This window comes from Parus major, chromosome 28 (assembly GCF_001522545.3).
Source record: "Parus major isolate Abel chromosome 28, Parus_major1.1, whole genome shotgun sequence".
In the NCBI taxonomy this organism is placed as follows: Eukaryota; Metazoa; Chordata; class Aves; order Passeriformes; family Paridae; genus Parus; species Parus major.
The window spans coordinates 1501317-1525367 of record NC_031797.1 but is presented as its reverse complement, the minus strand read 5'-3'; the positions used below and the strand labels follow the sequence as shown (position 1 = coordinate 1525367).

The 24051-nt window shown below is 49.9% G+C and overlaps 1 protein-coding gene across 1 annotated transcript in view; it reads left to right on the top strand.

Annotated features, from left to right (window-relative positions):
* The first annotated feature begins 6162 nt into the window (after nucleotides 1-6162).
* The window catches only part of BTBD2 (BTB domain containing 2), a 25109-nt gene continuing 7220 nt past the window's right edge, over nucleotides 6163-24051 (top strand). Inside the window, exons 1-5 of the mRNA XM_015651892.3 lie at nucleotides 6163-6776; nucleotides 13379-13498; nucleotides 16769-16925; nucleotides 20544-20649; nucleotides 21451-21648. Of these exons, the coding sequence (XP_015507378.1) occupies nucleotides 6190-6776; nucleotides 13379-13498; nucleotides 16769-16925; nucleotides 20544-20649; nucleotides 21451-21648 (1168 nt within the window). The 5' untranslated portion in view covers nucleotides 6163-6189. The remainder of the gene's footprint in view (nucleotides 6777-13378; nucleotides 13499-16768; nucleotides 16926-20543; nucleotides 20650-21450; nucleotides 21649-24051) is intronic.

The window sequence follows — 24051 nt, the reverse complement described above, 5'->3', positions numbered from 1 at the left end:
AAAGAAAGAAAAAAACACACAAAAAGAAGCACTTTACTGTATGTACCAGGTGACCTGATACAGCTGAATTGAAGTTTTCCTTTATAACAATTGTTGATGCCAGAATTTTGTATTCTGTTTTGTAAGAATTTAATAAAAATGCATTGAGACCTACACGGTGGGCAGGTGGCTGTGGCAGGTGGGGTGAGTTGGGGGGATTGGGCAAGCTGGGGAGGTGGGTGGCACTCCATCCATAATCCTTCCCCAAATTTCACTTGTTCCTTCCCAGGACGGAGGCTCCTTCCCCCCACAGGGGCTGGGAGTGTGGCTGGGGTGGCAGGCCAGGAATAGGGGCTGGCAGTGGCTCAGCCCTGACTCACTTTTCCCAGCGGGATGGTGTGATCCTCTCAATCCCAATGGGAGCTGGAGGTCATGGGGCAGGGCTGGGCTCCCTGCCAGCTGCACCCAATGGATTTGGAACTGCCCTGCCACCCCCAGACACAACCCTGGCACATCCCCCCCACCCCTCTTTGGGTCAGGGGGCAGAGGGGGGACACTGAGGCAAGAAGAAAATGTAGTGGGATAGGGAAGGCAGTGGGGACTGGAGGCTGGGAATCAGGGTGTGGGAAAAGGGCTGTAAAGGCCCTCCTGAGCTTTCTTACATGGACAAGGCAAAACCTTGTGGAAATAAAAAAAAATTGTGACTTCTCCAGCTTCTCTGCTATGCTGGGCACTGGAGCTGGATCCTTCTGGATGCTATTGCTATGGTGCTGCTGCCCTGACAAAACCCCATCCACTGCACCCCTGGTTTGGGGAATGAGCTGTGGGCTCTGCCATGGACCAGCTGCTGCTCCCAGCTCTGAGCTGAGAGAGCCCCACTGCAACACTGCTGAGAATCCAGGCTCACTGCTTGGTAAATGCTGCAGCTGCTTCTTGCAGCATCTGGATCAGGACAGGATGACTCCAGAAGTCTCCCTTCCCTGGCTGTTCCAGGATGGCATGTGGTGAGAACAGAGCTGGGGTTCCCTTCAGGCAGAGGATGAGGAGCATGTCCCATCCCATGGTGTTGTTCCTGCCTCTGTTGAACAAAGCCATTGCTCCCTCCTGGGTCTGGGGCCACCAGCTGGTGACCCTGGATGTTTTAGGAGCATCCAGCTCTTGGCTCTTCTTCCTCTCTTGCATGTTGTTTCACCGACATTGTGCCCTCAGCTGTGTGCTCCAGAAATCTTTCCCCTCCTGCCTTTTGCTTCAAGGGATATCCTGCAGACAATTCTCCTTCCAAGATTCCAGGTGGATCCCAGACAGGTGTGTCAAAGGCAGCTTTGCTGCAGATGCTGGTTTAACTTCAAATCTCTGAAATTCCTTTGCATGGTCCCTCTTCTCCCCCTTCCCCAGTTTTCCCAGCCCCAGAAAGCGCCTGGTAGTTGGAAACCATTCCTGAGCACGTGCAAAGAAGGGCAGCTCTGAAAATAACCCAGCGCTGGGTTAAAATAACCTGTGCTGCTCTGGTGCCTGAACATCAGCCCAAAATAGGCTCCACTGGGATAAAGACACTATAAATACCCTGGTGTGGATTTGCATTGGAGAAAAGCCCCGCAGCAGGAGCAGCACCGATGCTGCCCACGCTGGCCCAGAGGGAAGGGGCCACTGCAGAGCCACTGGGGTGGCCTGAGTGACGCAGGGGGTCGGGCTTTGGGTGATGTGGTGGCTTGTCCCAGCTGACCTGTCTTCAGGATTTAACAGAGCCACGGTCGGAGCTGAGTGGCCACAGCACTGGGGTGGCCGGTGGGGTCACATCTGGCTTCAGCCCAGAGCACCGAGGCAGGTGGGCAGGAGCAAAAATGAAGTGTCCTCAGTATTTTGGGTCTGAGCCTGGCTCTGCTGGTGACACATGATGATCTGGGTGATAAGCCAACATTTTGATTCAATGTTGGCCCAAAAAACCTTCCTGGAGTGAGTAACACGCATTCCCTCAGACCAGACTGCTCTCCTGAACCATCAGTGAACCCCAAACCCACACTGGGCAATAAGGAGTGGAAGGTGTGAAGTGTGTTTTGATGAAAAACAGATGTTATAGATCAAAAACATATTTGTTTTTTCTTTTTGCACTTTTAAAATGTTCTCTGGGATGGGGCAGAGAAAGAATGCTCTGTGCATTTTGCAGAGAATCATGTCTCCTATCCAGGAAACCCAAACAAACCAGTCCAGGCTGGGTTTTTGGGAGGATGTGCCATTTTGGTGTGATTTTGACTGGTGTGTGCAGGTTCTCCCTCTGAAGTCTCATCCCAGGGAGTGAGTGATGTGCACCCCAGGAGAGCCCAGCACACAGGCCTGGCCCTGCCTGTGTTTGCTGTGGCTGCTCCCTCTGCACCAGGAGCCTTGGTGGCACTGGCACAGCATGGCACATCTGTTTTCTCCACTGACTGGAAAAGGCCTTGGTCAGCCTTGTTTGTGGTTTTGGATGGTGAATTGTGAATTTTGGAGAGCCATGGGGTGCAGGTCTGGTTTTCCCACGGGATTCCAGCTCTGGGTGGAATTGCACAGGCAATGGGAGCTGTGGTTGCTCAGTGGGAGCAGATCAGGGTCAGGTTTTCCCAAAACCTGGGAGAGCTGTGCCCATGGCTGGAGCAGGCCCTGGGCTTCGTGAGTCCCCTTCTCACCTGGCTGAAGGTTTAGATCAAGGCTAAGGCACAGGGTTTGGCAGGTCCCACTTTGCCCTGCTCTGGCTCACACCTGGGATGTCTCTGTCTTTCCCATGCAGTGTTCCCCAGAGCTTCCTTACATCCTAAAATGCCTTCTTTGAGGTAAGCAGCTCGGCCAGGAGAGAGCTGCCTCTGCCTAGCTTTTACTTGGAACACACATTTCCAGCTTTTGCTTGGAGCACACATTCTAAATGGTTTTTTCTGCCTCCAAGAGGTGAAGAAAGGCCAGATGTTCTCTGCTATCCAGCTCTGAGCACTCTGGTCCCACTGGTTTCAGTCCATCTGCTCACAGCTTTGTGAGACCCTTCACATCCAGCCCTAGATGGGGTCAGCCTTCATCCCACCAACTGGACCCCAGCGATTTCCTGCCCAGCATTATGGCTGGGGTGAAGCTTTTATTCATCCTGTGAACGGCACAGCCAAAACAGTGCTGCCTCTGCCCAGTGCTGGATCTCTGAAGGAATCTGTTGGCTACTAGACCCAGAAATAATGACACCGGGCCTTTTATAGGAGCGTTTGTTCCCAGGTTTATTTTTGGGATGGTAAAGTCTCCTGTATGACACGACTTGTTATTTCTCTGGTCTAACACACCACTGATCACTGTGGTGTTGGTGCTGGGCCACTGCAGCAAATGCACAGCGCCATGGTGAGTGTCCCACACAGATCTCTGGGACATTATCCCCAATATCCACAGCTGTGTTTCCTTACACTAGTCCTGAGTTAAGCCTCTGGCTCCTGCCACAACACAGATCACCCTGGTTTAGTTTACCACAGGCTGCATAACCAGGATCTGTCTGATGCAGGCTGGCACGGTGAGGACAGCACAGAGCAGGCTGGTGGTGCTGGGAAATCAGGATTGAACGGGTACAGAATCCCCTCCTCATGCAATGGAGAACCCATCCTCCCTGGCAGGCACACCAATCCCTTGGAGGCACCAGTTGATGAGGATGAATTTGCTGGGATTTTGGAGCAGGGAATGCTCTGGTGAAGAAGCTTCAGCCTCCACCAGCAGCATGGGCTGGGCTGGATGAGCCTGCAGCTCGCAGGCAGAGCAGGAGCCCCTCAGTGGCACCCCTGGAGCTGGAGGAGTGCGGGATCACACAACCAGGGCCCCTCCAGACCATTCCTGCCGGTCACCAGCCACGTCCAACCATCCAGCCGGGCACAGCGAGTCTCCAGCTCCCTCTAATGTTTCTGGCACGAAAGGAGCATCCGCAAGCAGGACAGGCCTGAGCAGGGACCGGCCAGGCTGCACTGCCCCGGGGGAAAAGTGTGACGCTGAAACCTGTGGAAGCAGCTGGGCCAGAAAGCGGTGGGGGAGAGTGATGTGTCGAGCAAATGGTGTTAAACAGTAAAGGATGCAGCGTTTTATGAGAGAACAGGGCTGTACTGAATGCCTGGTTATTATTAATAAATGAAAAATTTCACATGAAAAAGAACTGTTCCTCTGAAAAATATTGGTTTTAATACTCTAAAATGCTGTGTTTCCAGCCCTGGAAGTGTTCAAAACACCTGTGGTGACATGGTTTAGTGGTGAACATGGTAGTGGACTTGACCTTAAAAGTGTTCTCCAATAGTAATGATTCTATGGTTCTGTGGTTCTCTGACTCTAAAGGCTCCTACTCATTCCTGCCTGCTCTGGGACTGTTAGGATGAGAGCTCTGCATAGGTGTTTCCCAAACTTGTCCACATGAAATGCAGCTTTAAAAATGCAGCAAGAAACCTGACAGCACAGAAACGGGTATTGATAACACAATAAAAAACCAGGCTGGAAGCTCTCAATCAATATCCGTGGTGTAGCAGCACTGCTGTGTCCAGCCATAGTGGTTCATGGGGAGATCTCAGAGATGTGTGAGGGTCTGGAAGCGTGGAATCCACACAAACAGCACACAATCCACACAAACAGCATCCTTCTGTGTGCTACAGAAGATGTAATGCCAAGGCACAGAAAGCAGAAGGGGCAGCCAGGCCATCTCCCGACTCATGGACCACATGCCTGCTCCTGACTGGGTGTGTGTGTGGCACAGATCAGGGGATGGATAACAGAGAGAAGGGGAATGTAATTACCCTGTGAAGAATAAATCACTTTAACGGTTCAGTTACTGAGATCACAGCAAGGCAGTGGCACAGCCTCTTAATTAATCTTCTGCTTTGCAGCTGGCTCCTGCCCCCACGCAATCTCCACCTCGTGCTGCCTGGTGAGGGGATGCCATCGGTGGGGACAACACTGGCTAGTGGCTTCTGGCTGAGCAGGTCCAGCAGGGCACAGCCAGGTGAGGAACCAGGGTGCTGTGGCTCCCCGGTTTGTGCAGGGTAACATCTGTGGTGGGCCTGGTAAAGTGGTGTCCTGTGGTACTCCAGGCCTGTGTCAGCAGCAGCAGCCAGTAACTCTGAGCTGATTACTGTGAGGAGTTGCTGGGCATGAAGCAGGGGTCTGGGATGCAGAAGGTCTGGGTCTGCTGCAGAGGAATGGCTGGTGTGTGAGATCACGAAGGAAAAACCCCACTTCACCTCCACAGGCCCAAACCTCTTTGACTCCTCACCACCAGCACCGACTCCTTTCAGTCCCTTAACTCTTAACCTCCCCTCTGTGAATTGCAGCCCCACTTGTCATCCCTTCACAAACTGCTCTCTGGGCTCCCTCATCTCTCATCCTCCTCGGAATAACCCCTTTCACAGGATGCTCCCCTTATCCCTCAAAATTGTCCCTCAGGGATTGCTCCCCTTCATCCCCCTCATACTGCCTCTTGGGGAATCACCATTATCTCCCAAACTGGTTCTCAGGGATTGCTTCTGACACTTCCCCATACGGTTCCTCAGGGATAAGAGAACCTTATCCCTCCAAACTGCCCCTCAGGGATTACTTCCTTCACCCCCTGCACCCCTCATTGCTCCTCAGGGAAAGGGAACATTCCCTTTTTCTTGCTCCTCAGAGATGGCTCCTGTCACCCCAGGGATGTGCTCTCATCCTCCTCAGGGATTGCCCCCACATCCCCAAAACTGCCCCTCAGGGACTGAACCTCACCTCCTCAAGGGTCACCGCCTTTGTCCTGCAAACTGCCCCTCAGGGATAGTCCCCATCCTTTTCAGGGATCAGCCCCTCACTCTCTTTAAGGGGCCATCCCCTCATCCCCGAAACTGTCCCCAGGGATCGCCACCAAAATTGCCCCTCTCACTCCTCCACATTGGTTCCTCAGAGTCTCATCCCCTCTTGCCCCAAAACTGCCCCTCAGGGATCGCTCCCTCATCCCCAAAAGTGTTCCTCAGGGATGGACCCTCAGCCTCCTCAAGGATTGCTCCTTCATCTCCAGAAGTGCTCCTCAGGGATGGACCCTCATCCTCCTCAAGGATCGCCCCCTCAGAAAGCACCCCCTTAGGGATCACCCCCTCACATCGCCCTCCATCCTCCCACTCCGTGCCGGCCCCGCCCGCCGCCCCACGCCCTCTCCCCGCCCCGCCGCCGCCTCCGCCGCTCCCCCCGTGCCCGGCCGGCGGCGGCGCCCGCCCCATGCGCCGCTGCTGCCCGGCGCTCTGCATCCGCACCGCCATCGACGCCACCGCCATCGACGCTACCGCCGACATCTCCGCCGCCCTCGCCCCCGTCCCTGTCCCGCCCGCCGCCGTGTCCCGCCCGCCGCTGCTGGTGCTGGTGCTGCTGCAGCGCCGCCCCGCGCCGCCCGCCCCCGCGGCCCCGCCGCACAAGATGGCGGCCGGAGGGAGCGGCGGCCCCGGCGGCCTCTCCTCCTCCTGCCCGCAGCCGCCGCCGCCCCCGCCGGGCAACGGGGCCGCGGCCGCCGCCTGCACCAACGGCGCGCCCGCCTCGCCGCCCGGCCTCACCTACAACCAGAGCGGCGCCGCCAACCCGCCGGCGGCCAGCGGAGGCGCGGGGGGCCCGGCGGCGGCGGGGGCGGCGGGGGCGGCCGGCGGGGCGGGCGGTCCCGGCGGGGCGCTGCAGCGGGAGCCGGTGTACAACTGGCAGGCGACGAAGCCGACGGTGCAGGAGCGGTTCGCGTTCCTCTTCAACAACGAGGTGCTCAGCGACGTGCACTTCCTGGTGGGGAAGGGCCGCGGCTCCCAGCGCATCCCGGCGCACAGGTGGGGCGGGGGGCGCGGGTATCCCACGCGTGGGGAACCGGGAATGCGGGAGGGGTGAGGGGGATCCAGCCCCAGGGCCCTGCGGGGTGGCCGCGGGTCCCGGGCCTCGGGAGGGTCGTGGGGGCTGGCCCGATGGCCCTGGGGGCGTCCCCTCACGCCCCCCACGCTGATAAAGGGAATCGCCCGTTTATTTGACAAAACTGCCCCTCAGGCATCGCTCCTCCTCCCAAATCACTCATCCCCCAAATTGCCCTTCGAGGATTGCTCGTCTTGCTCCCCACGTTATCCCCTGAGAGAATTGCTCGCATATTCCCTCGGGTAATTGCCTTCTTATCCCCCTCACTTCCCATCAGAAATTGCTTTCCTCACCCCTCTACGTTGCTCCTCAGGGAATCGCTCCTTTATCCCCCAAAACTGCTTCTCGGTGATTGCTCCCTTTGCTCCTTCGTGTTTCTCCTCAGGGAATTGCCCCGTATCCCGCAAAACTGCCCCTTGGGATTGCTCCTCAGGGATGGCCCCTCATCTTCTTCAGGGATGTTCCCTTTACTCTTCACCAGGGCTGGCCCCTCATCCCCAAAACTGCCCCTCAGAGATGGCCCTGGGAGCGCTGTGGGCTCTCCTGCAGCCTCGGCTGGTGATGTGCCATCGAGTGGGGTGCTGCACCTCCCCTGTGAAGAGAGAAAAGGGGATCACATAACTGCACCCCATATTTCACCCCCTGCTCAGGGACATGTCCTGAGCACGGGACCCCCACTGTGGTCAGTCAGTGTCACCTCAGAGCTCTCCCAGCCCTTGGGTCAGTGTCATGCCTCTCCTCACGGTCACCAGCCTGGTGTGGGTTTGAGGTGAGAGTGGGTTTGGGTGAGAGTGGTTTTCCCAGAGGGATGGCATGAATGGGGCAGGCACAGCATGGAAAAACCCAAATTCCTGGATCTCACTTGGAAATAACCCTTGGTTTGGTGGGAAGCAGAGAGGAGGAATAGTCTCCCAGGTTGCCTGATCCCTCTGTCAGGGATCACCAAAATCAGTGAGAGCATTTGGGATGGAAATGAAAAAAGAATGATTTGAGATCCCAGATTTCAGGTACAACATTTTAATTTAAAAATTACCTTTATTGAATCTTCTCCGAAGCTCTGTGTTTTGGGGGTTGATCCACCACCATAAAGAGTTGGAACAGCTGTGTTGAGAATGAAACCTGGGCCTGAATAACCCGTGGAGGTTAATGCTTAAGGCTGAGCTGCCATTTAAGAATTTGCAGCTCAGTGGAGCTGGGAATCGCCTCCACCTGGATGATGCAGATCTGATGTGGCTGATTGACATTCAGCTGGTTCCTTGGGGGAGCTCCAGTAAATCCATGTGTGCCACCCTCTTCCTCCTACCCTGGGAAGGGCTTCCCAAGGAAGAGCTCAGAGATGGGACCACCTTTAATTGGTGAGGGAGGTTCCTTGGTGTACCTGGCAGTGGTGCTTGGCAAAGGGAGCCTTGCTCCAAACAGTTTCAAACTATTGCTTTTCTCCTAAGTGCTCACGTTCCTGGAAGTTTCCCCTTCAGACTTCACCCTTTTCTCTCATTTTTAGAACAAACTACACTTGTTCTAGGCTGGTTTGACTGTTTAGGGTGTCAGCTCTTCTCTCTTATAATTTGAAGCTTAATTAGTATTTGGGTAAGCTTGCTCCTGTCCTGAGAACTAGGCTTGCTGGGTGGGACAGGTGATGTTCAGCCCAGAAATAAATGGAAAATAAATAAGCTTTAGGAGAAAAAAATCCACAAAAACAACCAAAAATTGTCCCCAAAATGAGATGCTGCTTAATTGCTCTGAAATTCATCTGATGCTCTGGCTGGTAAAGATAGAATGGAGTGTGTCATGGTGTGACATCCCACCTAAGGATTCTAGAGATTTTAGTAAAACTTGCCTGTGTGATGTTACAGTTGGGATATCCTGGTGATTCATGAAGTACTGTGGTTATTTCAGAAATAAGAGAGCCTAAAATAAAACCACCCAGACCCCTTCTGTGCTCAGTTCTCCCACAGCAGCTCAACAGCAGAAGATACTTTGTGTTGGAATTGAGTTGCAAAGCAACCATGGGCTCAGTTAGAGAGGTGCTGTTTTGCTTCAGCAATCAGGGCAGGCAGGTGTTGATACTTTGTCAGATGTCTAAAATCATAGACTGATAGAGTTATTAAGGTTGGAAAACAACTTTTAGATCATCATATTAAATTATCAGCCCAGCACCACTACATTCACCACTAAACCATGTCCCAAAGTGCCACATACCCAGATTTTTTGAACACTTCCAGGCATGGTAACTCCACCACCACTCTGGGCAGCCCATCCCAATGCTTTACAACTTTTTCTGCAAAGAAATTTTCCCCAATATCCAACCTAAACTTCCCCTGGCACAATAGTGCACAGCTTCCAGGTAACTATTTCTGAAGTGTGGTTTGTGTAAATTTTCAGACCAGGCCAGGTACCAAACATGGCTGCAGGAGAAGCAACTCCTAAACAGGGTTCTGGGACAGCTCCTTGTGGTGCCTTGAGGAGTGGTCTGCAGGATCTTGCCTGCCATCCTCAATATGACTTCATGATGTGCTGGGAATGGCTTTGGCAGCAGACTGGGAAGCACAAATAATCCAAGAGATGCAGTCTTGTGGGAGCTGGAAGTGATGGTGCAGGTGATTCCTGGTCAGGCTTCTCCTGGATGGAGCTGAGGGAATGTGGAGGGTCTGTAGGTTGAGGTAACAAAGTGGTGTGTGCCCAGTGAGCACAAGTGATGTCCACAGGTGCTGGTGCCAGGAAAAGGTTTCTGACACAGCTGTAGGTTCAGGTGTGTTTCTGAGTTCACCTGCAAAATTCAGTTAGCAGCCTTAATGTGAAAGGAGGGGAGATTTAGATTAGATATCAGGAAGGAATTGTTCCCTTGGAGGGTGGGGAGGCCCTGGCACAGGGTGCCCACAGCAGCTGGGGCTGCCCCTGGATCCTTGGCAGTGCCCAAGGCCAGGCTGGAGGGGGATTAGAGCCCCCTGGGATGGTGGAAGGTGTCCCTGCCATGGCAGGGGTGGAACTGGATGGGCTTTAAGGTCCCTTCCCACCCAGACCAGTCTGGGATTCTGTGGTTCAGCAGTTTGTATCAAGGCACAGAGACAGACAAAAGAAACCTCACAGAGCAACTAAGAGCAAACATTCAGTTTGTGTGTGAGAGCCCAGTTTGTAGATAAAAGGTGTAAATGGTTTTGACTGGAGGGTCACCTGTCCAACTGTCTGCAGCCCTGAGAAGATCAGGTGTTTCCCACGTGGAGGAGGCTCCAGACCCCATGGAAGTTCCTTGCCCACCCTGAAGCAGGCCCTGTCTCTGAGCCTTCAGCTTGTCCCTCTTGCTGCTGAATCAGCCATGAAGAAGATGGGATGGCCTTAATTTTTTTTGGTGTCAAGGTTGGGCTGAGCAGCTGCCTTGAAGCTTCACAGCTTCATGGCCAAGGTCAGCACATTGATTAGACCCAGCAGTAAGAGGGAAGGGTTTTTTGTCTTTTTCATATCTGCTCCATGGAGAACAATATCAAGGGATTAGAAATGTCTAAAGTTCATCAGCCAGGAGCTGCATGGGTGTCATAATTAAACTTGTTAATTGGCCAGAAAACAGGGGCTGAGAGTGAGCAGGGCAAGCATGTGGGGATGCAACCTTGTGTGTGCTCCAGCCTGGGAGATCTTACAGCTTGGGGACAGCCTGAGCAAGATTTTGGCTGTTGTTCACAGGAGTCTCTTTGGAGCCCATCCTGTCTTTTCTTGGACATGTACTCACTCAGTTCCTGCAGCATCGTGTGCCGAGGTGTCCATGGCTCCTGCTCCTGTGCAGGGCTGCTCCTGCCTCCTGCTCCTTTCACCCAGGCTCTGCATCCTCTGCAGCCAGCACACCAGCAGCAGCTTCTCATCACCTACGGTGTCACCAAGCTCCAGCATGTCACGTGTTGCTCTGTTCCTGTGCCAGCTCTTCTGGAATAGATATTTTAAGGTTTCTCCGCAGTGGTGCGGATGGAGGAGGGAGCTGTGCAGCAGCAGTGGGGTAGCTGTGGGTTTTGAGTGGTTTCTTTTATTGGTGTTACTGTAGTGCCTGGGAAAGGAGCAGCACTGGTGGGTGGTGCAGATGAAACCAGGTGACAAGTGGAGGTGCCAAGGTGAACATGAAGCACTGAAAGTTGTGATTGAAAGCAAAATAGCAGAAGGAAAGATATTTTCTTGCAGGCCTTTGACAGCCTGTAGAGTCAGCTTTGGGTCCTTTTGAAGACAAATTATCCTCAAGGAAGTTCCCATGACTCTTGTTGCTGACAGTCAGTTTACTTTGGCTCTTCCTGGTGCAAAGGGAATGAGAAGAAATCAGGTGTTGCTTTCTTAATTCTTTAGTTTTGTTTCTGCATATTTCTCTGCCTGCTTTCAGTAGTCCACTCTGTTTTGGCCACAAAAGTATTTAAAAATAACTCTGTGTTGGATTTTCCCATCTGAAACAAACCCCATCTCTTCCTCCTGCAGACCTGCATGGCTGGGGGAAGCTGGTGGATTGTGTAGGAGGAATGGTGTGCATCCCTGCTTTTCCTGGAGTGTCTTTAGAGCAGCTTTAAATGCATTCTAGCAAGAGTAAGAAAACACTGGAAACAGAGAAACGGGGATTTTCTTACGTTAATTATGTTCTCTTAATGTTTTAAGAGAAATTAAAATGTGGAGTCCTGTGTTTCTCTGGCACCTCCCAGGATCCTATTAGGGCTCAGCAGTTTACAAAATCCAACTGATTTGTCCCCGACTGAAATGGAAGCAAACATTTGAGAGTTTTTTTTAATGAATGCCCTTTTCAAGTAGCTTCTGAAAGCTCCTGCTCATTGAGGCCCTATACTGTGCTGGCTGTGAGAATGAAAATTTGAGAGTGCAATTAATATATGTTAATTTTTAGTATCAGACAAAGCCAGCAATTGTTTTGCCACCATTGCTGCTTTTGGAGGAACAAGGATTTTTGTTTCATCTGGCAGCTCTGGTATTGTGAGGAAGGTTTTTATTTGTTCTTGACATTTTTCTTGAGAATGGTTTGACAGAAATATGCATGTGTGTATTTTTTTGTAACCACTGTGGTTTGTCCTGAGCTCCCTGGGCCCATCAGGAACAATAAGCCAGCTCGTCAGCCAAACTCTGTCATAGCAAATGAGCCTGGCACATCCATGGAGCTTCGCTCCATTGTATCCCTGGGAAGCCTCCTCTGGATGGGAGGGGAGTGAAAAGTGAGAAAATGAAAACATTGTTTAAATGGAAATTTCCTACTTTTTAAAAGGTCATTTCCTATTAAATCTGACTGAAATTCCCCCTTAGTGCTGGACTTTTCTTGGGCTGGAGGTTTCTGCCCCATGCCTGCTGTCTTGTATGGATTTCTGCCTGCAGTTTTTGCTGCTTCTGTGGAAGTGTGCATCAAACCACTGCAGCAAGGAATATTCCAGCTTTTTCCTTTTTATAGTTGGTAGAGAAGGGGTTGTAGTCATTGGCAGCCAGGGCTGCTCTGCTTCCCCACACTGCTGAGCTGTGGCCTTCAGTTTAACTTCAGGGAGCTGCATGGTGGCAGACACAGGAATCCTTCATGGCAAAAGCTCATCTGCAGTTTTGAACAGGAAAGTTCTCACAATGGCTTTCTAAGTCCTGAGGCAGGTACAGCAGCTTAAATATACACAGGCTCCTCAGCAGCCCAGGCCTGGGCCTCCTCCTAAAACAGGAGATGTTGGAATCGTCTTGTTTGCATGGGAGTGCTGGGACAAATTTTTGGTCTCAAACCTGTTTTGTGCAAGTTCCTGCTTCCAGTCTCTTTAGGGCCAACAATGACCTTCTCTGTGCCAGTAATTACCACGTAAGCTCCCAGCAGTGCTGAAGGGTTTGTGTGCACCTCACTGTGCTGCTTTGCTCTGGGGGAGGTTTGTTCCTTCCTCTGGGCTGAGCCCAGAGCAGATTATCCATCCCTGGAAGGATGCAGCAACGTGCCTGGGGAGGGCAGCTCCCATGCCAGGGCTTGGGATCTGCAGCTCCTGGTGCTGCTGCTGGGGCAGTTTTGTGTTTTGGGAGCTTGCTCTGCTGTCACCAATGATGTGTGCCTGGGCCTATGGAAGAGGATGGGTAGTGTGCAGTGACAAGTTTTCCATAAATGTTTCCAGTAGGTGACTGTGGGGAATTGCAGCAAAACTTGGTCTCTGTTTACTGGAAGAACTTGAACTCCCTAATTTGCTGTTTCTTTGCTTCTCAACCTTGGGATAATACATAGGCTCCTATGGGGACTTTGCAAAGCAGCAGTGTGTATTCTATTCCATAATTCCCAAAATCTGGCCTTTGGGGAACCATTACTGTGCTGTATGCCAGGGCTCAGAAGGAAGTTCCTTGCAGCTTTGGTGCTTTGCAGTTAAGAAGTAGCAAGCCTGACCATCCCTGCTCTTGAAAAACACTTGTGCTTTAACTCCACAAACGATTTGCTTTCCCTGAGGGTGACTTTGGGGATTAGCAACCAGCCTGGTTTTTTGGGTTTTTTTTTGAATATAATATGATTTAACATAAGGTTTTATTTGCATGTTTGTTTTTTCCACCTTAGGTTCGTGCTGGCCGTGGGCAGCGCTGTCTTTGATGCAATGTTTAATGGTGGGATGGCCACAACCTCCACAGAGATTGAGCTGCCTGACGTGGAGCCTGCTGCCTTCCTAGCTCTGCTCAAGTAAGCTGCTTCTAAAGCCCAGGATAACTGGGATACACAGATTTGGTGTAGAAAAAAATGTTTTAAAAGTATATGTATATATTATGGGCCATTGTATTATAGCCTCTTATTTATTAATTGGTTTGGTTTCATACAAATGCTCTTTGAGAGAAGAGGGGAAAAGTGATCTTTTGAAAGGTCTGTAAGTTAAAAATACTTGTAGCTTGTTTAGGTCACAAGCAAGTTGTAACAGGTAAGCAGGGGTGTGTAATAAATGTCAGCCATTCCATGTGGTATCACCCTTTGTGTGGGTTTTATTCTTCTTTTGGAGAGCTGGGTTTGAATTTACATTTCCAGTGTGTGTTGCAAGTCTGTGTGCTGGAGAAGGAGGAGGAAGGGGCTGTAACGTCCTATTCACCAATTCCTTTAAGCTTGGCTGGTGCTGTACAACATCCAGCAGCAATCCTGAATGGATGATGGAAAGTCATTGTCCTGTTTCTATAGGATTTCTGTAACCTACTTCCAGGGGTTTCCAGTCCTGTGCTCTTGACATGTTCCCCACTCACTTCCTACAGGGAGCAGTCACTATATATAGCTCTGGCACACTTTTTGCTTTACCTTCAGAAAGTGCTTTGGTTTTGCCTGTGCTATCTTGGAATATTTTAAAATTGATCTGGGCTAGAATGAAGGGCCAGAAATGATTGGGAGCCCTGAGCCCCTTCCCCTTTGGCTCTCTTTAAAGCAGACACCAGCATGTGGGGAATCCCTCTAATTGGTGTGTGCCTGTCAGCCATGTGGATCTCTCTGGAGTGCAGAGCTTGTAACTATTGTTAAGTCTTAGTGAGGCCCAAATATCCAGTGAATTAGAGGCAAAAATCCTGTTGTTTCCCTGCCAGTGCTGCGATTTCAGCACTTGATTAAACAGAGGGATTTCAGAAGAGACCCATCATCTCAAAAGACAAAGTGATGACTTTAGGTGGATTTCAGCAAAAATATTTCTATTTTTTATGGGAGAAATCATTGGTGGATTACCTCAGTGACTCTGAGCTTGCAGTTATGCTGCAGTAGCTGTGCCCATGGTCCAGTGACATCTTGGGTGCTTAAATCTAGAACTGAGCTTTTAAATTGCTTTTAAAATGCTCAGAGCTTAAATGTGCCAGAGGAAGTTTGGGTGCTGCTTCCAGGAGAAAGCTGACCAAGTATGGGCTTTGAGTTCCTGGAGTAAAACCAATCCCTCTAAACACTGATCTGGAATGGCAGCTGATCCTTACATATGTCTCTGGACTTGATCCAAGCCATGATCTAATGCTGTAGGATCAGGGGCTTATCCAGGGACAAAGTGCCCACCCTGAATGTTCTGCAGAAGGTCCCATCTGGATGCTGGATTTTGATGGAGTTTGTGGGCTAGTGACCTTTAATAGGTCTGCTGTAATTGTGTAAGAGATTATTTTTCATTATTATTTTCATGTTAACCCAAAGATGAGTACACTGATTACAGTATAAATGTTCTTTTAAATTGTACTGGGCTTTTTCACAGTTTGAGCCTCTCTTGTTGTCTTCGTGCACACTGGACTGTGGTAAACAGAAATACTGACACAGTCACTGAAGTAAACAAATAATTTGTTTTAGAGCCACTGTGTTCTTTTAATCTTGGAATAGAAATGATTGCTCAGTGCAAATGGGGCTGGGAAGGGATGTGTGCAAAATACATTGATGAACCTGTGGCATGATGATGCTATTGACAAATGCCCTGGAGCAGCACAAAAGCCTGCTTTCAGCAGTGAGAGTGCTTCCCTGCCTGTGGATCATACTGTTGATGCTTCCCTGAATGGCATCATGGTCTTCTCTAGCTGGAGGAGCAGGAGTTCCTCTGCTGCAGATGGGAATGCTGCCTGGCATCCCCCTGGAAGAGCCCTGCTGCTGCATGAAGCTTCCAGGAGTAGCAGCCACACAACCTGCTGCTGTGTCCCCTTCAGAGAAACACAGAGCAAGAAATTGCTGGAGTTTCCAAAACATCCCCTGGAATAGGAATGCCCAGCACAGTTAACACAATATTACATCTCTGTGCTTTCTGCCTTTGAGATCCTGACTGGCAAATGCTCCACTGGTTAAAGGAGATGCAGTAAAAAAAATGCTGCATGGACTGTTCAGCCTGGAGAAGAGAAGGCTCCAGGGAGAGCTCAGAGCCCCTTGCAGGGCCTAAAGGGGCTCCAGGAGAGCTGGAGAGGGACTGGGGACAAGGCCTGGAGGGACAGGACACAGGGAATGGCTCCCAGTGCCAGAGGGCAGGGCTGGATGGGATATTGGGAAGGAATTGTTGGCTGGGAGGGTGGGCAGGCCCTGGCACAGGGTGCCCACAGCAGCTGGGGCTGCCCCTGGATCCCTGGAAGTGCCCAAGGCCAGGTCAGGCAGGGTTTGGAGTAACCTGTGGAAGGTGCCCCTGCCCATGGTAGGGGCTGGAACAAGACAGTCTTTAAGGTCCCTTCCAAGCCAAACCATTCTGGGATTCTGTGATAAAGCCTAACACCAGTGCATCACTGGTTTTACTGAGCTCAGCCTCTCAGTTCCTGCTGTCTCTGGTCAGTGAGCTCAGGTATGAGGGGGTTCAGTCAGGTTCCCTTTGTTTTTCAGGTCATGAATGTGCTTCCTTGTTTTGGCCCAACAGTGAAGGCTGGTGCTTTGCTGAAGCATGGCAGTCCTTGTTTTTCACTGCAATTAACTCTTGCTTTATGCTGAAGTTATATTGTGAGCTCCACTTAAACTTCTGTGTCATGAAATTAAACAGTTCAATCTATAAAGTGAAGAGATGAGAAAGTGGAGTGTGGGTAGAGCACCTCATGTGCAGTGGATGGATATGTCTGAGTGCTTCTCAGCACTTCTGAATTAGTAGTATAAAAGGAAGTTTCTCTGCTGAGGGATGAAGGCAAGGTTGAATCTTTGTCCTTGTTTATTCTAATTGAAAAGACAAAAATAGGAATTTTAAGGGGTGCACTTGGCCAGAGACTGTTTTACCCTGGTGTAAGTGACAGGCCAAGAGCTCACTGGTGGTAGGCTGCAAGGCAGTTTGAGCTGTTAAAAGTTATACTGTAAAATGTCTGTTACAAAAAAAAGCCAAGAACTTGGTAAACCAGAGTCAGTGGAAAGGATGTGAAAACCCTTCTATCTCCAGCAGAGGAAATGGACCAGGATGACAGGCAAAGGCACAAACATGTTTTCTATGAATTGCAGGGGTTTTACCCTTAACAGGGTAATATTAATTCACCATAACAATGTTTGTTTGCATGTTTTCAGATTTCTTTACTCAGACGAAGTTCAGATTGGACCAGAGACTGTTATGACAACACTTTACACGGCTAAGAAATATGCAGTTCCAGCCCTTGAAGCTCATTGTGTGGAGTTTCTTAAAAAAAACCTCCGAGCAGACAATGCTTTCATGCTGTTAACTCAGGTGAGTTTGTGATCATCTGCCTTCAGCATAGTCCAGCACAGTCAGAAAATGGGAGTTTTCTGGGTGTTGCAGAGTTGATCATCCAAAGTGGAGCAGTTCTGGGTCGTTTTGAATTCTTCCTCACAGGAGTCCAGCACTGCTGAGCATGTTCTTACAAAGAACAATGAAATACAGCAAACGTTGCTGCTGTTTCAGATCTTTCTGTTTCACTGTGGCAGGTGGTTCCTTCCAGAGTGTGAGCTGGGGATGGAGTTAACAGGGTGGAAAGATTTCATCTGCCAAGAAGAAAAGTGGAATGAGAGGATTTCCGTGTGTTACAGAATCAGGACTGGTAATGCTGAGCTTTCTCTCAGTGCTGTGTCTCGCTGCTCAGCCGTTCCTTGAAGGACTTTTGTGCAATACATTCCCTGTAGTGGGGGTGAAAGAAAACCTTTTCATGAGTGCTTTGGTTTATTTTCCTGGGAAAGGAACAAGGTGCTTTCTTCCTCAGCCTGTTCCAGCCCAGCCTCCTGCACTGAATGCTCACAGACCCAGAGTGTCAGAGCAGCTGTTCCTTGGCCCTGGGTCTGATCCAGTCTCTGAGGGTTGGGCTCCTCCTTCCTTCCTTTTGACTCTTGAAGCAGCAAAATAGGGGACAATGTTTACAAAGTTTGGAAAAGATCAGACTTTGCAACCAGATTGATTAAATGACATCACTGTCATCCCTGTTTCCCAGCCCTGTTGTCTCTCTATGGTCCCTCCACTCTCTCCTGGACAGCTGATGTCCTGTTGGTGACACCCACAGTGCTGTCACCTGTGTGGTGCAGTCTGGCACTGCCAGGGACACACTGTTCTGGGAGCTGTAGGAATAAGAAACACACAGCCTTTGTGTGTGAGATTCTTTAGGGAATGGGCAGACTGGAGTGGCTCTGGAGGGGTATTTCTCATCAGCCAGCTCAGGAAAGCTGCTGTGATGACTGATGTTAAATAGACCTTGCAGAGGAGCTTCCCAGCTGCACTGAGTTGTGAACCAGCACACTAAGGTGGTCTGGCTCTGAGGGATTGCCTGTCTTGCCCAGCATTCCTGTCTGCTGGACTTTTCCCCCTTGTCAGGAGTACAGGTGTGTCTCAGGCTGTGGCTGTAGGTACCATGTGGCTGGCAGTGGCTACACCAGCAGTATTGGAGCAGTGCTGGCCTGAAGCAGCCACTGCAGAGCTCTTTCCTCAGGATTAGGCTGGGATTTTTTTTTTTGAGTTTAAATATTTGGATCAGTTCTCCAAGTAGTTCCATGTCACATTGCTGTTGTAGACACTTGTCACTGCTTGGGTTCAGCTACTGCTGCAACACTCCATGGCTGTCTTTACACATCCCCTTTAACCTGGCCCTCTTCCATGTGCATGAACAGATGAGGCAGCCCCTGAGATGGGGGGATCCACACTGCACTTCCCAGAAGCAGATTCAGGACTTGAAGGCTCTTGAGTGGGAATGGCAGCCAAATGTGTGCTCCCATCTGATGCATGGTGGGACAATTGCAGCTCTTTGGCTGCAGCTCTCCTGTTCTTTGGGTTCAGCAGCTGCAATCTGAAAGATCAGAAGCTGTTAGCCAGGAGCTGGGAACAGATCATTCCTGTAGACTGAAATTTTGGGGAGGCATCTTAAGCTAGCCACTGCCTCATGATGTGTTAGAGGTTTTGGCTTTTGGTGGTATTCCTTATGCAGAAATTTTTTTGTGGCTTCCTGTGTCTCTGCACCTAAGTTTGTAGCTTTTGCAAGGTAATATTTAGGTTTATGGTTGGTGACTTCCTTAGAGGTCATAAAGGCTCTTTGGCAAAGGAGGAAGGTATCCTTGTGTTTCAGGTCCCAAAACCAAAATACTGCCTGGCACTCCATCACTGGCACTGGGGCAGGTGAAATGCCAGATGGGGAAAGGCTCTCCTGATTCCTTTTGTTTGTGGCTTGTCCATTCTGATTAATTATCAGTGGTGATTCCCATCTAGTTTTATGTTCACTGTTGCTCTGTATCAAGTTTGAGATGTTTGAGGCTTTAGAATCATGCCTGATCTTGATGATTGGCTGCACCTTACTGAAAGGATCTCTTCTCACAACCCTCTTGTTTCTGGTCCTGCAGTGTGAAAACATACCTGTTTTCTGCTTTCACTGCATCAAACCAACAACCTCTTCAGTAAATTACAGACCTGAGATAAATCTTGTACAAGGCATTGCCCAATAGCCTTAAGATCATGGACCTGTGATCCCAGCCAGAGCCCCAAACCTCCTTTTGTGTGTGTCTGCTGAATCTGCTGGTCCAGCAGCTGTGTCACTGTCTGTCTCAAGCAGCTGCTGATCAGTGGCAGAAATATCAGAGGCAAACAGCTTTCCTAATTGATTGTGCCTCGTAGCGAACCGTGGTCCTGTCTCATGCCAGACGTAGATCCAAGTGTCACTTTGATCAGCAAGGAAATAAAGCTTGCCTGGAGCTGCTGTGGGGGAGAGCTCTGCATGGCATCAAAGTCCTCACGTGTCCAAAGAGCCACTACAGTAGTAAAGTCTGAGTCAGTCACAGCTCTTGATGCCAAGAGTGTAAAGGCACTGGCAGCACTCCAGCCCCTGGAGCAGGTGACAACGGCTGAAGTTTCCCTGGGCCCTGAGAAATTGTTGTTTCAGCTTCCTGCACTTGAGGACTCAGCACAAAGGTTGGCCTTGCTGAGCTCTGCATGCCACAAGAAGGGGTGAAGCAGAAGATGCTTGAAGGTGCCTCCTGAGTGATGGAATTCCCAGCCCAAAACACGAGTTTAAAACCTTACCTGTGGCAGTGAGTTCAGGTCTGGTGTATTCCTGCTAGGTGTGATGTTAAGGCAGTTCCTTCCTAAACAGCAAAACCAAAGTGCTGAAGTAAGAGGTCATTTAGTGTTTTTCATATGTTCCACCCATTTCTGCTTGCACTGGGTGTAGGGCTGGTAACACCTGGCAGTCCAGGGTGATCTGAAATGGCAGCAGAATTGTTACAAGGCTTCACTTAATTTGGGCAGAGAAGTTCTGAGCAGCTCTGCAGGCTGTGTACAGGCTTTGCTTGGAATAGTAACCTATTTTGGGACAAATTCTTTGAGGTAACTGGATTAGAATAGCTGTTTCTGTGCAAAACATGGAAATGCACTAAGCAGGCTGTGTACCCTGTAGGGCTCCCCAGGACACACAGGCACTGCTGCTACAGCTTTTTCTTGCTAATACACAAGATCAGTGTGGCTGCTCTTACAGAATAAGCTGCCTCTGCATTATTCCTAGAGCAAGCACTGGTCACTGAGAAAAGCTTTCTTGTAAATAGGAAAATGATGTAAAAATTGCCTGTGCTCAGCTGACAGGGTCAGTGTGGTGCTGGAAAGCACGATTGGTGCCTGCACCAGGCCATGTTAAAACAAAGACGTGCCTGAAGACATGCACAGCTGAACCAGGGCTGCTGCCAAACACAGAATTTTCTAGTGTTTGCCTTGTCATGCTTAACTGCTTGTGAAAGGCCCAGTGGATTCCTGGTGCAGTCAGGCATGGTATTGCTAATGAAGATAGGCTGTGGCAGGGGAAGGGGGATTCTTAGTGTAAACTTTAAAATGTATTTTCTGTTAATGATGCTCTTTCCTGCCTAGGCCCGGCTGTTTGATGAGCCCCAGCTGGCCAGCCTGTGCCTGGAGAATATAGACAAGAACACCTCAGATGCCATCAATGCAGAGGGGTTTACAGACATTGACCTGGGTAAGCTCTTTTCCACCCCTCCCTCTCACTCTCCCTGCTTTCATAACCAGCTTGTCTCCAAAGTTGTTACAGGTTAATAATGCTTGGCACTTGTGACTTGGCTGTTCTGGAGCAATCAGTTGAATAGTCTCTGGCACAAAGTGGCTGGAGACAGGGAATTTGCCAGAGAGTTTGCTGCCTTGCCTGCAGAAATACCCTGGAATCTGCTTACTTTGGTGCAACTTGAGTTTTCTGGGCATGACACAAAGCCTGCTTCCTGTGTTGATGTTGGCAGGTTTTGGGTGGGTGTAAACTTGTCTTTTTTTGTAGAGTTGGCTTTGTTCCCCAAGTCTTTGTGAGGTTTTGGAGTTAAAAAGGTGTTGTGTTTTTGGAAGCAAGGACTGGCTATTTTAATTACCGTCTGCAGTTTCCAAACTTGCTGGGCACAGTTAATGAACATTAAAATTCAGGCTTTAACCTTCTTCTAATGAGATGGGCTGTGGAGGTAAGGCACGGGTCACCTTCTGGCTTTCAGGCTGTTTGTTTCATCCAAATTTGACGTCAAGCAAGTTGCAATCCATCCTCCTGCACTTGCATTAACATGCCAATTAAATGGGCTCTGTTTGCTGCTCCAGTGAGTTCCTTGCTGATGGAATATGCAGATAAATCTTCCACAGAGGCTGCAGGCAGCACTTTTGGGAGATGCTGTTGGTTCAGCTGCTTCCTCTTTTACCTTGGCTGTGCGTGGGGTGCTCCTGACGAGGTGAAAGGGGCTGATGTGGGGTTAGAGGCTGAAGCTGTGCCTGTTGTCGTGCCCTGCAGACACCCTGGTGGCAGTGCTGGAGAGGGACACCCTGGGGATCCGGGAGGTTCGCCTGTTCAATGCCGTGGTGCGCTGGTCGGAGGCCGAGTGTCAGCGGCAGCAGCTCCAGGTGATTCCAGAGAACAAGCGCAAGGTTCTGGGCAAAGCTCTCTCCCTTATCCGCTTCCCACTGATGACTATTGAGGAGTTTGCAGCAGGTAACTCAACAAAGGTGTTTCTGGCAATCCTGGTCTTTGCTTTTCCTCAGCTACAGGGAGTCAAGTCACATGAAAGAGGATTTTCTCTGTGTTTTCTGTTCTGTTTCAAATATGAGATTTTCCCTGTATTCCTCCCCATTTCCCCATTCTGCCCCTAAAAGGGGTTTACAGGAGGGCTGGAAAGAGGCATTTCATAAGGGCCTGGAGTGTCAGCACAAGGGGGAATGGCCTGAAGGAAGGCAGAGTTAGACTGGATATCAGAAGGAGATTCTGTAGTATAAGGGTGTGAGGGCCTGGCACAAGTTGCCCAGAGCAGCTGTGACTGCCCCATCCATGGAGGTGTCCATGGCCAGGCTGGATGGGGCTTGGAGTACTCTGGGATAGTAGAAGGTATCCCTGCCTATGGCAAGGGGTGGAACTTAATGAGCTTTAAGGTCCCTTCCAACACTCTTTCTGTGATTCTATGATTACAAAACCTCCTGTCTAAATGCCATTTTCATCTGTGCCCATTCACTCATTTTAAAGCCTGTGGTGCTCCCCTGGGAGGAGCAGGGTGATCACAGCTGTGCTGGCTCTCACAGCATGCTTGGGTGGTTACTGTCCCATTCAGCTGAGAGCAAAGATCCAAACTGGGGTTCACCTGCTCCCCTTTCCAGCCATCCTGAGAATTTGAAATAGACAAAGCTAATGGAGTTGCAAATAATCGGTGTTGATCATAGTCTGTTCCCAAAGTGAAATGGGGATGTTTCTCCCCATCCTCTGCCTGTGGTGGTGTTGGCCCTGTCTTGCCGGTGCTGTTCAGAGCAGAGCCCCATATCCAAAAGACTTTGAAAATGTTCTTTGAGCTGCAGGCTTGGTGTTGTTTAGTCTGTGTCTCAAAGCATTTTTCAAGTTTACATTAAGATCTTGATCCACAGAGATGTCTAACTCATTTCACAGCTTGGACTATAGATTGCCTTGTTTTGTTTTCTTTGCTTGTTGTCTTTCACTTCATCCTCTGGTGATTCCCGGGGGATTGGAAGCTGGCAATCGGCTTAAATAGTTTTCATGCTAAAAAGACACAGTGGAGCCATTTTCCAGACTGCAGCTTGTTCCAGGCTGCAGTGCTGTGTACACAGAAGCAAACAGGGGCACTGACCCCCTTCCCTTGCAGGTCACTTCTCAGGGCAGCGCTGGCGTCAGCTGGTCAGTCTTTCATGTCCCTGTTCCCACATGAGGAGGGTGGCAGTAAGGAGAAAATCTCTGCTTCAGACTTGGTCCCCACTCTGCTTGGCCTGTCACAACTGGGATGTGGCCTTAGGGATGTGGATTTCTTCAGGAGGAGTTTGCTCAGTGAAGCAGAGATCTTTGCATTTTTCTGCAGATCCCATTTCTTTCAAGCCTTCCTTATGACCTTGTATTATTCTCTCAGTGGAAGGAAAGTGTTAATTTTGGCATGTTTGGGTTGAAGGCTTTGAGCTGGGAGTGCCAGTGCCCCTTCCCATGTTGTCTGTCACAAACTGCCTGTCCCACTTGGACCTTTGTGCTTTAAGAGGAATTCTTAAGTTTTGTCCATCCACTTTAACCTAAAAGTTGAATAAAACCCCCAAGACCTGGGGGACTGCAATGATCAGCTGTTCTTTAAACAAGGAATTAACTTGGAATTTCTTCAGCTTTGTCCTTTTTCTGAGTTTCTGAGTGACTTTGATTTCTGTGGTGATCAGAGCAGAGACAGGAGAGGGAAACCTTTTCTCCTCCACATTCCTCTCTCCCAAAAGCCAAAAGAAGAGAGAATTTTATAGCAGTGGTTTCACCAGTTTATTGTATAATCTGGTATCAAACGTGGGGCTTTGCATGAAGATGTTTTAACTGGCAAATGTGTCCCTCCCTCCCCTTAGAGCAGGTAATTTGAAACATTGCAGAAATGAGTTGCAGCAACAGGGGATAAGTTCAGACACGATCAGTGAGGCTGATTTTTTGCTGAACAAAATATCCAACAACTCATTTACTTTTGAGGAGCCAACTTCCTTGAATTCTTGAGTCTCTCCCCATTGCATCATTGGACCAGGTTATGTCTGGGTAACATCATGCAGAATTTAATCAGCTACAAGTAGTTTTGGACCTACAAGTAGGTGGGCATTTGCTCCCCACTTTAAAGAGCATTTAACTGCTGTTGTACTCAGTGGTCTTGTTTCTGTTCAAAGCTTTGTGCAAATAGGTGTAGAGAGGCTTTTGAGTGTTAGGCTGACAGACTAATTTTTATCCAGTTTCATTTTTGAAAGTATTCAAAGTAGTTTTTAAAGACTGAGTTGAGCATCACTGAGTTGGTTGCCCAGAGCAGCTGGGGCTGCCCCTGGATCCCTGGCAGTGCCCAAGGCCAGGCTGGACGGGGCTTGGAGCAGCCTGGGATGGTGGAAGGTGTCC